The 16,304-nt window shown below is 37.5% G+C and overlaps 1 protein-coding gene across 7 annotated transcripts in view; it reads left to right on the top strand.

Annotated features, from left to right (window-relative positions):
• robo1 (roundabout, axon guidance receptor, homolog 1 (Drosophila)) overlaps positions 1-16,304 on the top strand; it is a 502,926-nt gene that overhangs the window by 210,823 nt on the left and 275,799 nt on the right. For 5 of the 7 annotated variants that reach the window (XM_069190212.1, XM_015341971.2, XM_015341968.2 and 2 more), the window contains one exon: positions 10,714-10,797. The exons of the other annotated variants lie outside the window; for them this stretch is intronic. In XM_069190212.1, coding sequence (XP_069046313.1) covers positions 10,714-10,797 — 84 coding nt within the window. The remainder of the gene's footprint in view (positions 1-10,713; positions 10,798-16,304) is intronic. 7 annotated transcript variants of the gene reach the window in all.

Here is a 16,304-nt window from a genome sequence, read left to right as displayed (position 1 = left end):
GCGAATGAACAAGCTGAAGTTCCTCCAGGTAAAAACAGGCAACACCTGAGAGAATTCTGGAGACTTCTTTTCTAAAGGGAATTCAAAGGAGAATTCCAGGGCAGGACGGCCCAGGAGCAGAAGGCTCCCAAGGGCAGGACATTCTCGCAGCGCGCCTCCTGGCCATCCTGAGACTCAGCCCGGGCAACCACGGAACGGCCAGTGTGTCCGAGTGCGAGAACTTTCCTTTGTTCAAAGAGTCTAGAGCAGAGGTTGCCAGAGAGTAACCAGAGGATCCACCCGAGGTTAGCACCAGCAGCAGGCCTCGTGAACAGGTCAGAACTGTGGACAGCTGAATCACTATTCAGAACTAGCACTTCATCAGGAACGAACCGGTCTTCTTCCTGACTTGCTGGGACCCAGTCATCTTTTTTCCTGTGCACAAACTTTGCTAGTTAAAGCCAACACTAACTAGCCAGTCAGTGAGCATCAGCAGCGCACCGTCGCAAGCCGCACAGCACAGCCTGGCACCGAGCCAGAGAGTGCGGATTGGACAGCAACAGCCTGCAACTGTTTCTTTGTGCCCGCAGGAGATCTGAATCCCCAGAGATTGGATGAGTATTCAACTTCAATGCATTACAGCTCGAGAATTCAATTGTTATCCCAACCAGTTAATATCAATTTAGTTCCTAAGAGTTATGTACTTGTTTTGAGTATCTAATGTAGAAGTTATAACCAAGTTCATTTACAAAACGGTCTAAATGAATGATATACTGAACGTATGTCCTCTTGATATATGTAACTCTTTGTAACTGACTGAATATATACCTTTTGTATTCTGATAACCCTCTCTATAAGATCTGTTAGGTTTATATGCATATTTTATGTATTAGTAAATGTATCCTCGTGTATTAGTACCCGTGTGTGTGTGCGTTGTTTGAGTTATATCGCATGGTTGGATTCTAAAGCCATCAAAAGAATCAATTTTGTGATTTACTGCTACAATTAATAATTGTCCCAGTAAATGCCCAAACCCTACAGAACTGGTGCCTTCAGAGAGCACACTACATTAGCATACTTGATGATAGTGTTTGTGCTGAACTTGGCAGTACAGTCGTGGGTGAACAGGAACTATAGTAGTGGGCTGAGCACACAGCCTTGAGGGGCATCGGTGTTGCTAAAAAAACAGGAGGATGAGATATTCAGATCCTAAAATCCAAATGAAACAGATAGGCCACATGATTGCAGACTTGCTTACTTTGCATCCTTATCTTAAAGTAGAAAACAATACATTTTTTCTGCATTAGAGCTGTGTTAGGAGATGTGGCTAGTGTGTCTTTACACAGAGCTCAATAGTCAGATTTATTCCTAAATTAAAAAACAAGAGACACTTTTACAAATTTTATACAGTAGGTAAACACAGTGCCTAATATCATTTGACTGTATCATATTTTATCCTTGGCTTTCAGTCACCGAATAATTTTCTACCATGTCTTGCCAAAACAGTTAGGTGTAGAAAACAAGAGCATTTGAAATGAACATGCCTGTTTAAGATAAGTGTGGCTTATATGTACTATAGCAGCATCTGAATTGGTGATACAGTCCAGGACTCACAATGCCAACTGCCTTAGGCAGGAAAAGCTGTTTTCTTTGCTATATATCCAACAGCAGGAGATGAATTCCATTTTAGACAGTGTTAATGTGTAAAGATAGCTACTGACTGATTCGTGTAATATTTAAGATTAAAAATAAATTAGTAAAGGAGAAGATAATGTGTTGGCTAAATTGTCATGTAATACAAACTCCAGTACAGGTTTACAAGCTGTATGAAGTCTAACAGACCAGACCAGGTCAAATTTGAAAATGTAGATTTCTTTGTTAGAAAAAAAATAAATGTAAGACACTTTCAAGATGTGTGAAGTGAGTCAAACAGACAAACCTATTTTTTCTCAAATGTATTGTAGTTTCAAAATTGTTTAAACAGTAAACAAGAGTGAACTGGAGTCCAGTTTACTATTGGTCAATTGAATGGTTCCTCTAGTAACACAAAACTCACTGAGTAGTGTAGGGGACACTGAGAAAATCTATGACTGTGCAAGAGATGAACATAGCAAAATATAGAAAATGGCAAAAAAAGAACAAAATATCAATCTGTAAAGTACATGAAATGAGATCTTAATTATTTTATAGAGAATATCAAATAAAGAAATAGGCTAATGAGCACTTCATATATATTATAATACAGGTATAATACAGGAGATAAAAATGTATTAATTAGTTTAATGTACTGTATAAGCACAATATAATCTTAATGAACTATGATGTTATTGTGAAGTGCACACTCAGACATATGCACTCATATAGTATATAACTTCTTCTATAACACAACTGCTTTAAACAGTTTGGTGGGATAAAAGCATTGATTTATTCTGATTAAGGACTTCTGATTTCAGTTTAGCATACAAATATTTTTAAGTGATGATTTTATTGATCTAAGACTGTTAAGAACAGGATGACTAAAATATTTAGTCACAAAATCCATCACATCTGAAATCCATGAAAATTCAAGTTCTAGACACAATTTAAATTGAATTAAAGCACATAAATATGCCTGTTCATTATAAACTTGCTTCATTCATTGGGTGCTTTTTTTCAATATTTTTTGTGTTATTCTGTCTTTTTTTATATTTTGAGGCAAAGTGACTTCAGATGTAAAAGACTGAATGTATCTGTTTCTGGGTTTACTGTAGCTTTACAGCTATGAGGTGGAGAAACTTAATTTCTGAAGAAAGTACAGTATTTGTGTATGTTTTTGCCAATGCCAATTGTACTATAATAGACCCACCAGTGTTGAGTTTTTATTCATTTATTTTATATCTATAGATATTGTTATCAAATAAGAACAAGTAAAGAGTAAAATACATCATGCTTAAACTGTGCTGAAAGTGGGTATATACAGTAATCTGTTCTTCTACTAAAAACATCACTAATTTACTTATTTATAAAATATAGACAGCATTCATTCAACATATCATAGACAAAGAGCTGTTTTCAGAATTCAGGCTTACTTCTCTGTGCCTCCTCATTTGCTTTGACTTTGCTTTTAGTGCTTTAATATCATTATAGAACAATTTTTAGGCCCTGTTTGTGTACTGTATGTAGATTGTTACTTAAAAAATACTTACTAGCTTAAAACCCCTTATGCGTCTTAAAGGGAGATTTAAAGCAAACAGGGGGAACAGCACCATTTGCCAGACTAAGCTGTTTTAGGCACTTGAGGAGGAGGACCCACAGACGTGGCACACTAAATGGTAGTCCTCCTTGGCACCAGCCCTGAGTACAGCATTAATGGGCCCCCTCAGCAATGGGACTTCCCCCTGCACCTACCAGACTGGCACACAATCAGAGCCAAGTTCTGAAGCTGCTGCCTCTGCCATTTTTTTTTTGAGGTTCTGCATAATTAAACACCAATTATTCAAGGCATTGTCTATTGTGGGCTACTCATCTGGCATGATTTTCTGCCATTTTTTTTTCATCCCATCTCACAAAAATGACTTCCTTTTGTGTGCTATTCAAATTCAGGGTCCAGATTAAATCCCCATTAGCAATGTTTTATAAGAAAAATCCTAAAGAATAATCAAAATGGAAATTAGTTTGGGGGTACTGGGCTATAAATTAAGCAATGGTCTCATCAACACATGGCCCCTTTTTGACAGGCTGTTTTATTAACAACATTAACACTCATTTTAACCCCATGTTGGCAACAGTAGATTAATTCAAAATGAAATCAACATAAAATGACTACAAAACAATAAAAGAAATGTTCACTGATATTGTGTGTTGTTTGAAACTGACAGACAGTTTTGGCCAGTAGTAGCTTAAGTACATGGGGTACAGAGTTCTTGAGGCACATGCTTCAGGTCAGCTTTCTGAGCTGACATGCTTGATGTAAAATCAACACTCAACAATCAAGACCCATAAAAGAAGAATACTAATAGCTTGTCACATCAGACTCCAAACAGACATCATTAATAACCCACTCATCAAACCAGCCATCATATGTGAATGTCACATGAATTCCATTCAAACTAAATAGGAAAACTCAAACAATTTTAATAAACTACAATACATCAATCCAGGCTTACATTTTACTTACATTTGGGGAAAAGTCAAACTTAGAAGGGTTTTTAATTAGATATCAAATCAAATAAAAGTTTATCAAATGCACAACAATACAGCGTTCAGCAGTAGTTGCTGGCAATGAAATGTCTTTTCTGCGAGCTCACAAAAATCACAAAATTCACAAAAACACAAAAATCGCGAAATTGAGGTTACGAAAATTAGGTTACATAATAATAGATGTAATAGAAATTGAATAAAACTCAATATGAGTAGAGCTGCTATGTGTTCATGGTGTATGCAATATATACAAGTAGTGCAGTTATGCTGAATACAGTGAAAACTGTGTGTCCATGTAGCCATTACAGGTGATTTGATAAAGGAGCTGCACGTTGGCTATTTAGCAGTCTTATTGCCTGGAGGTAGAAGTTGTTCCGTAGTCTGTTGGACTTGGACCGAATGCTTTGGTACCGTTTACCGGACCAAAGCATTCGTAGGAGAGAAAACAGTTTGTGACTGGGATGACTGGGGTCCTTGAGAATGGACCTGGCCTTCTTCAGACATCTAGCTGAGTAGATATCCTGGATGTTTGGTATCTCACAGCTGGTAATGAGCTGCGCTGACTTCACCACCCTCTGCAGTACTTTGCGATCCCGTGCGGAGCAATTCCCATACCAGGCAGTGATGCAACCAGTCAGGATGCTCTCAATAGTGCACCTGTAGAAGTTGGCCTGGATATGTGATGGCATGCCAAATGTCTTTAGCCTACGGAGAAAGAACAGGCGCTGCCGTGCTGTTTTGACCACGGTGTTGGTGTGGTGGGTCCAGGTTAAGTACTCTGAGATGTTAACTCCCAAGAACTTAAAACTGCTGACCCTCTCCACGGCAGTCCCATTGATGTAGATAGGTGTGTGATCTCCTCCCTGGTGTTTCCTATAATCCACAATCATCTCCTTAGTCTTACTGATGTTCAGAGAGAGGTTGTTCTCCTGGCACCATGCTGCCAGGGTTTCAACCTCCTCCCTGTATGCAGACTCTTCACCATCTGTGATCAGGCCGAACTTAATGATGGAGTTTGAGTTATGCCTGGTGACACAATCATGGGTACATAAGGAGTAGAGGAGAGGGCTAAGCATACAGGCTTGGGGGGCTCCAGTGTTTAGAGTCAGGGTAGAGGGTATGTTGGTGCACTCTCACCACCTGTGGACGTTCCATCAAGAAGTCCAGGATCCAGTTACAGAGGGAGGTGTTCAGTCCCAGGTCCTGGAGCTTGATGTCAAGCTTTGAGGGCACTATGGTATTGAATGCTGAGCTGTAATCAATAAACAGCATTCTCACATATGTTCCTTTCTTATCCAGGTGTGAGAAGGTAGTATGGAGGGCGGTGTCAATAGCATCTTCTGTTGACCTGTTCTGGCGATACGCAAATTGCAGTGGGTCTAGGGTGTCAGGCAGTGAAGAGGTGATGTATGCTTTGACCAACCGCTCGAAGCACTTCATGATAACTGATGCGAATGCAACAGGGCGGTAGTCATTTAAGCAGCTAACTCTGGGTTTCTTAGGAACAGGGACAATGGTGATGTTCTTAAAGCAGGAAGGAACTATAGACTAAACTAGAGAGAGATTGAATATGTCCGAAAAGACATCTGCCAGCTGGTCTGCACATGCCTTCAGAATGTGGCCAGGAATAGCATCAGGGTCAGGAGCCTTGCGTGGATTACACACATCCACTCTGGATATGATCAGTGGGTTTCCGTCTTGGATTTCTGGAATCTTCCTGACTGGATCTGCGTTACTGGCCTCAAACCGAGCATAGAATGAATTTAGCTCATCAGGAAGAGAGGCATACTGTTGTGCGATATAGCTGGGTTGTATTTTGTAGTCTGTAATGGTGCGTATGCCACTCCACATGGTCTGTGTGTTGCAGCCATGATAACATGACTAATTTTACTCTGTAGTTGTATTTAGCTATTTTGATAGCTTTCCTGGGGTCGTTTCTGGATTTTTTGTATCCATTTATCGCCAGAATTGAAAGCAGCTGTCCTAGCTTTCAGTTTGGCGCGTATCTCGCCATTTACCCACGGTTTCTGATTTGGATGTGTGCGAACAGTAATCCTGGGAACCACGTCTTCAATGCATTTACTGATGTAGCCAGTAACATAGTCCGTACACAGATTGATATTATTTTCGGCAGTTTAGAAAGATCTACCAGTCAGTAGTAGCAAAACAGTGATTTAGTATAAACTCCGATTCATCCGACCAACGTTGAATGGTTCTTAACGCTGGCCTCTCCTTTTAAGCTTCTGCTTTATGGAATAAACCTATTAGTTGTTCCTTTGCAGCCTACACATGCTGATGCAACTACCTACCTGAACTCTTCTTAACTAGATATCTACTGGATGTACTTACTATGATTAGTCCTGATGATATGATTAGTACTAATCATGATGTCCTATGATTAGTACTGTATCTTTAGTGTTCATTTAATTAAAGATTACATTATATTTTTTTATCTTTGAACAATACATTTTAATTAAGTTTGATATGATAAATCCCTAACTTCAGTAACAGTCATTTACTATATTATTAATTTGAATTTTTAATATACAATATACCAAGTGTCCTAAAGCCCTGTACTTCCACTGTCAAAAGTACAAGGGATTGTGAATTCTTAAGACAATTATACTAATAACAAACCATACACAAGACATGGCTGAAGGCAAACAGAATGTTAGGATATAAACTGTAGTTAAAACTTATGGATGTTTTAATATTCTATTTAAAAATATCTCTAAAAAATATTTCTAAAAAATCAGAATGTTTTTCTTGTGAATTGGCACTTATTCTGTCAACATGTCACCAAAGACTGACATGTTGTTGAACCATTTCTGTGAAACCAATATTGATAAACTAACTCACAGTGCAATGTGCAGGAGACCCCCATGTGGTGTAAGGATTTGATTGTGAGTCAAACAGCAACAATGAACCAGATCCAGTTTTGTAGCAGGCCTTTAGATCAATAAACTGTCTGGCTTCAGCCATGGGCCTCATTGCTCTGACAGTGACCCAGAAAGGTCCTGCTCTTGTGTACTCACACTGGGGAAAAATCTCTATTGTCAGCCCACAGTAAGCACTTACTAACACATGGCTCTCCATAATTAATCAACAGGCATTGGATAGGATGGTGATGATGGGCCTCTATCTGCCCATGTGGCACAGGCAGCTGGGGCCACCACCTGTTAACAAACATTGGAGCACCACTTAATTAGCAGGGTAGCTGTGCCTTTCCTGGCTGTCATGTACACAGAGATAGGAAGCAGATGCTGGGCAGCAAAGAGAAACAGAGGAAGAAAAATAGAGAGGTGAGTGTTGACAGAGAAGAGAGTCAAACCTGTGTGCAACATGACAAGGGGCAGTTCTCATGCTGAGAAACTGACAAAAGACAGTCTGAAGCGTGAACAGGTACTATAGATCATGTTAGCCCCACTCTGCCTTCAGCTTGGACACAGCCTCTAGCTTCTCACTCAGAAAGTTCTGTACTCTACAGAGATATTTTTTTTAAACGAAGACCAAATTCAAAGTACCTGACTGCAGACTTTAATTTCTAATTTCATTTGTGTTGCTTGATGTTGAATTGTTTTTGATACTCGTCTTAAAATATTTTATTGCATTACAAAAAAGTGTAGTTCAATATGATACTCATTACAAGTCTGAATATACAGTATGTGAATTATTTGTCTGTTATGTTGTTTTTCAGCAATAAAAATCAAAACAGTATAAAAGAGATGGTTTCTTAAGATGAGATATTCTCAGGCTGCCACTGCCCTTATTGCTAGTCTATGTCTGAAACAATTGTCTATCTCCACCTATTGAGGTTGTCTTTGATATTGAGATTTTTAGAAATCCTGAATATACAGTATTAGTTTGGATGAACCAAATTTATAGGTTGTAGAATTTTGCTCTAATAATTGGTTTTAACCTACAAATAACAAACTTTATACTGTGTATGGTGTGTCTACTTTTTTCCTTTGTGCTGAAAGGTTGAGAAGAAAAATGTAAAATATATTTAATTTGCTTCTCTGACATGTCTCAGGACCAATGTCTAATTGTTTCTTTATCTTCTAAACAATTAACATTATATATTCAGTCAATATCCTAAGGTTATGAAGCTATAGTGAACCTAGATTTTAAAATACACTGTATGTAGCTGTGATTGTTCCATTACATGCTAAGCTAAGGCTATGTGAAATTTCACTTTGTTGAAAACTAAAGTACACAACACAGGGAATGGACCACACACAAGAAAAAAGATTCTGCTGACTGGTAAGGCCATTCTTCTGTGTCCTTGAGAGAAAGACAGACAGACAAACAAACTCCTCCTTTGATGCATTTTCCAGCTGTTTTATGTCGTTTTTTGTACTTTGCGTCTCTGTTACATCATAATGGTTCCTGTTTTGTAAAAATTGAAAAGTACATTCTGCAATTCATACATTCTAAAAGTGTCTGTGATATACCCTCAGTTGCAACCACTTTATGATGTTAAAAGAGAAGGTGATAGGATTTTGCCAGCCAGTGCCTTTGTGACTATAACACCTTTGCAGTTATTAGTCAGAAATGAATGATTTGACAGTTTAATTGCCTGCAGTGCTTGTTATATAACCTCTTGCCTGATTTATAAAGTCTTATTATTTGAAAAATATCACCTTTTAGGTAATTTGTTTTTTTTTAAAATTTGTCATGAATGTAATTATCTTTCACCCTTGTGAAATTGTTTTTCAAGAGGAATAACCTTGGTAATAAAATGCAATGCTGAACAATTGACAGTTACATGAGACATGACTTGCAATTTGTTATTGTACATTTAATGTTTGAATTCCTAATAAGTTATTACTTATATGACTAACACTGTTAAGCTTTTCTGATTTAATTGGGTAATACTTTTGAAAAGCAAATTGAAGTTGTACCTTTTAATGCAGGTAAGCATTTTACCAGTAGCAATCTGAGTTAAACCCTTTGCTCAAGTTCATAGCAGCAGCACCACCCTCCATGTGATTAGGTCTTATCCCAGGATTGCTAACCTCTGCTGCTGCCAATGTTTTTTATTTTGAACTATTAAAATATTCTGAAAATCATATAAGGACATATAAAAAAACAACCAAAGGGACTATCCTTTCTTTTATTATTTTATTTTACTTTTATTATGCAGTATTATTAGTTTTATAAAAATGATCATTTGTTTTTAAAAAATAGTGAACTTGTACAGTATGTGAAAAGTTAATCCAAAATATCAGAGATATTGTTATTTTTTTTTTCACTGCCATTTTTATTTTTTGGGGACTGCAGAGTGTAATCCAATGGCACTCCAAGCCATTACTCCTAAAATAAGGTCAACCACAAGCTTGTCTGTATTTATCTGTTTCAGTGAAGGTAAATACAGTGATAAATACAGTACCTTCTGCCATCAGTTAATGTTCTCTGCAAAATATCACCTGCCAGGATCTGTTGTAGAAGTGTAACCTTTCACAGTGAATACCAATCTTTATCTTCCTTGCTCTGCACTGTGATCTATCAACAGATCATTAAATTGCATTTTTATTTTGAAAAAGTATTTGGCATCTTATCACTATAATTGTAAACTTTTTAAAGTTACTAGCAATTCCGGCATCAATGAATTTCCTGCACTGCTTTTGAGTAATGATGTTTTCTACTACATATAAAATTGTGAAACAAATGAACCTCTTTATTAGCCAGCCTCCTTTAATCAAAGCTGTTTTCATCCACAATGGAACTGCCAGATTTATCCCATTTCCACATTTACAGTATTGGGCAATATTTAGAAAATCTGATGGTGCCACAGTGTTGTGCAATTATGAGCAACAACGTTTGTGTGTGCTCTCCAGTATCACCAACTCAACTGAGGGCCCTGGGTATCTATTGTCTTGTGTTTTTTTTCCTTATTGTCCCTGATGGATTTTTCCAATGTACATATTCCAAGTCAGAACTGTAGCACCTCTGTCAGCCTGCTGCTCAGGTCATTTCTCAGCTATGAGACCGCCCTGCCATGCTGAAGGTGTGGCAAAGCCAACTTAGTCCCACCCCCTTCACTCCCGCAAAATCCCAACATCCCTCCCCCTCTCGCCCACCCCCCACCTTCCTTCACAAAGGTAAGTCTGTCTCCTGGGCCTGTGATTGTCAGGCAACAGAGCAATGATGATGGGAGTGATCACAGTCAATTGCTTTGATTAACAATAAATGGGGAATTAGGAAACCTAGCATTCAGCTACTCTGCCTCATCTTTCCCATATGTGGTCCTGTCAAGTGTGCTGCTGCTGGCTGTCACACATGTAGTCAGAGCACTGAGGCATTGCAAGCTCTGACACAGCTTCACAGGCCATTGGGGAAGAGAGACATTATTTTGTTAATAATTGTTCTTACAATTACTGGATTTGAGGATGTGGTCTGTTTCAGTTTGGAGAGGACAGTGCGGGGGTCAGGTTAGCTTTCTGGCACCACTATGTGCCCTGGCATGCTGTGTGGATGTACTGGTCCGTGGACAGGCTATAGCGACTGTCTCAAGTGTCTCCTCTTCAGCAGCTATGGTGTTGTTTCCGACAGACACCGACGGGCCAGATGGGGGCAACGACAGTGGCACACCAGCCCCCACCTCCGATAATGATGACAATTCCCTGGGCTACACAGGTACTCTGGTCACTGTTTTGTCTCACGTTTCATGCCTCCATTTCATTTCTCATTCACCAGTGTGTATTTATCAGTCTATCGCAAAAAACTTCGATAAGAGTCCAGGTTTCATCCCCCCCTGTGTACTCCCTGTTGGTTTCAGAAAGTTAATTACTAAAACTCAAATTAATTCTCAATGCATTATGAATTACGTGTTATTTCTTCTGTCATTGTCTAAAAGAATGTTTTAGAGTATCCTAAAGTTTAGAAGCAACTTGTGACACTGTTCTTCCACTTTGTTGTCCAGGTTTTCTAAGACCTTAAGTGGCATTGAGTGAGGGGTGTGATTCATTATGGCAAATAATTTGGTACAGAGGCTTGTCAGGTTCCTGTAAGGACTGTGCATGAACTGATGTATACCTTGACAGGGTTGCTGTAAAGGCAAATGAAAACTAAACTAATGCTGCAATCCAAAAGCAGCCCTGTTAGATTTTCTAACTATTCATTCAACTGGAAGAGATTCCAGATTTTCTCATATAGCAAATACTTTGAGTCAAAGGATAAAGCAAAAAATTAAGACTATGTACTGTGATTGCAAATAATTTAGAGGTGTCTACCGCAGAACCTCTTAAACAAAATATTTTTAAAGTCTTGTTAAGCTGCACAAAGCTTAAGCTGCCAGAGTAAATTGTTGTTTTTGAAGCTTTTTTAAATACATGCATGTCTGTCATTATTTATATGAGAGTCTATGGCTCACTGTTAAAGTACATTTATGGGATTGATGATTGCCATCTGTTAATTATTTAATCTGTTAATGCAACTGTTTATCGTAAAATAATATTTTATAGTTCCATTGATTTGTTCCTTCTGTAAAAAATATGAGACAAACAGCAAAAACCTAAGGCTGTTTTATAGCTAAACATGCACGTAATGAAGGCATCCAGGCACATTATCATAGAGTGTGACGCCTTAGGCTAAAGTAAGGATTTTTTTATAATTGAAGTTCATTCCAGTGTTTTTTGACAATGTCTGTTTATAAATTTCAATGTAAAGATATAAAGTAACACAAGCAAACCATTACTCCTGCTTGTAGAAGTGACAGTAGTATACAGTACTTACTATGTTATTCCTTAATAACTACATTAAATAACTATAATTATTAGTTATATTTTTCTTCCATGTTATATACAATATATGCTTAGTAGAGAAATTCTACTCAGTTTTATAATGTGCCGAGATCTCACCAAAGCAACCTGATGTCATTAATCTAAGGTCTCGATCCTTTTGTATAAGCCCTTTATACAAAAGGATGAATTTATTAGGAACAAAATAGTAAGCATCCCAATACATTGTAAAAATGCACTGTAAAAATAAAGAAAATTCTTCTGTATAGCCTACTTTGGAGTATAAAGATTTTAAGACCTTTGCTGTCAAGGAATGTTTTTTACAGCCTTGGGATTTCAATTCACTTTGTTCTTCAGAGTGTTCCTTTAATGTAATTGCTTTTAAACCCCTTTGTCTCAGTTTTGTTTGAGCTATTGTTTTCTTCCCATTACTGTATCATAAAGAACTAGTAAACATGTTCTGCAATCTGAAATCAGTAATAAAAGCAAGTTCATATCTGTGGCATACAATATCTAATGTTTTATATTTCAGGACACTGCTTCCACTCTTAAGTACTGTATATTCAAAACAGTATATCCATTAACACTTTGAAGCTTAAGTCCAGATGCTCCCTATGGAGATTTAAACGTTCTCCATAGGGTTCTGTGTACTTTAACAAAAAGCAACTACACTTTTGTTCTGGAACAGTTGGCAGGTTCTATGTATTGCTGTAAAGTCTTTATACAGTATACTTGTACCTGTCAGACATATTTTTCTATTTACTTAAGAAATACAGTAGAACCAGATAGTGTTACTAGAATAGAAATCGTCTCTGTGATACTGTATCTGTAAAAGTCCTCAGAAAGGGATTCTGCCCTCATCTTTCAACGGATTTAACAAATTTGCTTAATTTTGAAATGTCCTATTCGTTTCTAAATTACAGCTATTGCATATTCTGTATTGCATTTTAAGCTTTCTAATTGCATATGCGGTATTAGGGCTAGATTTTAAAGCCCAAGGGAAGATATGAATGTGACAGCTCCAAAATTTTGAGAGCAAAGCCAGTGAATCAGATTTCATTATCATCCCTAAAATATACAAATTCAGTGTTTAACACTGAATTTAAGTTAGATTCACCAATTGCAGTTTCTTTAGCTGAAATCCATCATTTTTTTATTCCTTGAGATCTTAAACTTCATTTAGAGTTTTGTGCTCAGTTTTGATCACTGCACCTAAAAAGAAAATTATAGGCTCAAAAAAGGTTCAAAGAAGAGCACAATGATTGATTCATGGTCTCAGTCTTTCAGTTTAAAACAAATCAAATTAAGAACAGACTGCATTTGAGTATAGAAGATCTTAAGTATAAATTGTCAACTCTAGGGAATATTTCACACTCAGTAATAAAACAATGACACAGAGTCACAATCGGAAATTGAAAGAGAATTTTGGTATAAAATAGGAAATGCTTTTTAACACCGACTTGTTTGTTCTGAATCAGACTTCTAGCCCAGTTAGTTGAGGCCCAAAGTCTTAAGATATGGCTGAAGGGTATTTTAGATTCATTGAGCTACTAAAATTCCAAATAAGCAAAATGGGATGAATGGCCTCCTCTCATCTGCAACCTTTATTCTACTCTTATTTACTGTATGTTTGTTATCATAGAACAAACTGTATTACTAAGAGCATGTTGTATTTAATTTGCAAGTCCCCTGAATGAGCAGACAGCATGGAGCTGAACTCCCTTTGCAAGAAAATTAACTTTGTCATGTACAGTACACTTCTATTATATTTAGAGAAGCCAGCTAACTTCACATGTAAGTTCAGCATTTGGTTAAAAAAGCACATTCACACACTTTTACAGTGCCTGAGATATGATCCATGTGTGAGGCAATTCTGTCTTTGATCAAGAGCTGATCAGCAGCAAACACTACCACTTTTAGATATAGTCTTTTTCAATATTTAGTTTTCCTGACTTTCTCAAGTAAAGAAGTTCTCCCTATTATAAATACGACTTTCTTTTGATTCTTGATCATAACCTTTTAATGAAACATATGTTTTTTGTTAACCTCAGAAGACTGGCTCCAAGGCCAAAGTCATTAAATATTCCTAATTTCATAAGAAGTTTTACTTGTCTTACCAGTCTAATTTTGAAGGTTCTCATCAAATGGATTAAACTCATCTCTGAGAACATCTTTAATCCAGCAATTTTATGCTGGCTGCACATGGAATTTAAGTAAATAGAGATCTTACAGCTAGTGAACTGGAAACAATGCTAATGCTTAATTCATCTCTGTATGGACAAATGAACCAGGATTTAATAATTCAGATCGATGACATTTTGTACATTTAACCAAGTAAAAAAAAAGATTCATGAAAAAGCTACTTGTTGTAAAGAATTTTTGAATGTCATATCTATGACTAGAAAACCTTGTTTCTGAACAGTACAGAGATTGTCAGAAAGTTTCTTTGAGATCTATCAAGCACTCTTTACAGGCATTGTATGGGCAGTAAAACAACAGAATTCCAAATACAAATATACCACTTGTCTAGGTTGCTGTCTGAGGATTAAAGGGATCGTTAATATTTCATGTTTATCTAAAACTATGCTGTGGGGTCCCAAGAAAAGTCTTTTGTAAACAGTCCCATCTTCAGGAACATATGTACTGTATGTCTTGAAGGAAGCTTTCCCACCATCCCACCACCCAAACTGTCACCCTATCTGTCACCCTAATTTAAATTGGAATGAATTACAAGTTCATTTAAAATGTTAATTTAAAATGTCCTAGACACATTTTGTGTTTCGGTGTGTGCAGAAAATAATTTATCCAGATTCAATTTTTCTGCTTTCGTTCAGGATTCAGACTTGATCCTATGAATCTCCTCATGATTACTTAATATTCCAGTTACATGATAGCTGGAGTATTACCTACATACTGCAAATATATTTTCCAAATTACATCAATAATTTCAAAATAAAAACTGTTATTTCACACCAGCTGTCTTTCATTGATTTTTTTTTATTACAGCCTTTAGTGGATATCTTAACATTATCTTCCTGCCATGGACTAGAAAGGTGTGAAATCTGACAAAAGAATGCCCTGAATGAAGGGTAGTTGTAATCCCCAGTACTTAAAAACTACAACTACAGTATCATATTAATTAATAAGCCTTGGCTATCTTTCACAGCAATTGTTTGCCAAAACATTCTATTGCATGACAGCTGTAGGACTTCTCTTGCCAAAATCCCAGTGTCACAACAGAGCTAATGGGTCTGTGTCGTGTACAGCACAAGGTATGGTCATTTCTACTGTGTACTGTACCTGGCCTTACGCCATTCCTTACCTGGGAACAGATGGTGAGGGCCTGATTTGCTGGAACATTAATGAAAAATCTAAAGATATGTCTGAAGTAGGATCTGTCTACATCTGTCAGTGATAAAATTGAGGTTGTGCATACCTGTGTAGTTATTGACCTTGGTATTTGGCATTAAATAATTCAATTTGATTCCTGTGTTGCTTTGCTGGCTATGCATGTGAATGGCTTAAAGCTTATTTCAGGGCCATTGTTTTAAGGCTGAGTCTTTCTGGTTTCACACTCATGAGAGGCACTTCATTATTGATAGCCCAATGCTATATCACTATTAATGGAATCAGGAGAATAGGGAGATCTGTATTCAAGATTCTGGAGAACATTTTAGCACAGGATACAGACCATATTAAGACACACCCCTCTCCATTGTTCTGAGTGATGTCTAGCACTCCTCCTATTTGTTAATGAGTAGTGCATCATCATCAGCATAATCAATATTGATGAAAGAAGTATGGCCAACTGGCATACGTCAGCATATGCCAGTCTTTTTAGATACTTATTTCACAATAAAGTCCATAGCTCTACTAAGGGGGCGGAGCAGTGGCTCTGTGGCTAAGGATCCACGCCTGTGACTGGAAGGTTGCCGGTTCAAATCCCGCGGCCGGCAGAGGAATCCTACTCCGTTGGGCCCCTGAGCAAGGCCCTTAACCCTAACTGCTCCAGGGGCGCCATACAATGGCAGACCCTGTGCTCTGACCCCAAGCTCTTCTCCCTGTCTGTGTGTCTGTGTCTCCATGGAGAAAAAAAAGCTGGGGTATGTGAAAAGACAAATTCCTAATGCAAGAAATTGTATAGGGCTAATAAAGAAACATCATTATTATGTAATTCAGCAAGAATAGCATCCTGAGTGGTGCAGCATTTTGTGAAGCCAGATTGCTATAGGTGGAATTATTTGTGCCATAGGAGTATGGTTGAGCAAGTCAAATGTGCAAGAAAACCTTGCCTAAAAACGAAGTTCTGACTACGAAATAGCTGGAGCATTCAAACCTTTTTTATAGAGCAAAATAACAATGCAACTTTCCATTTTGAAGGCATAATGTCAGATTCCTTCATGT

Source organism: Lepisosteus oculatus, chromosome 5, assembly GCF_040954835.1.
Source record: "Lepisosteus oculatus isolate fLepOcu1 chromosome 5, fLepOcu1.hap2, whole genome shotgun sequence".
Lineage (NCBI taxonomy): Eukaryota > Metazoa > Chordata > Actinopteri > Semionotiformes > Lepisosteidae > Lepisosteus > Lepisosteus oculatus.
This window is presented reverse-complemented; position numbering and strand designations above follow the sequence as displayed.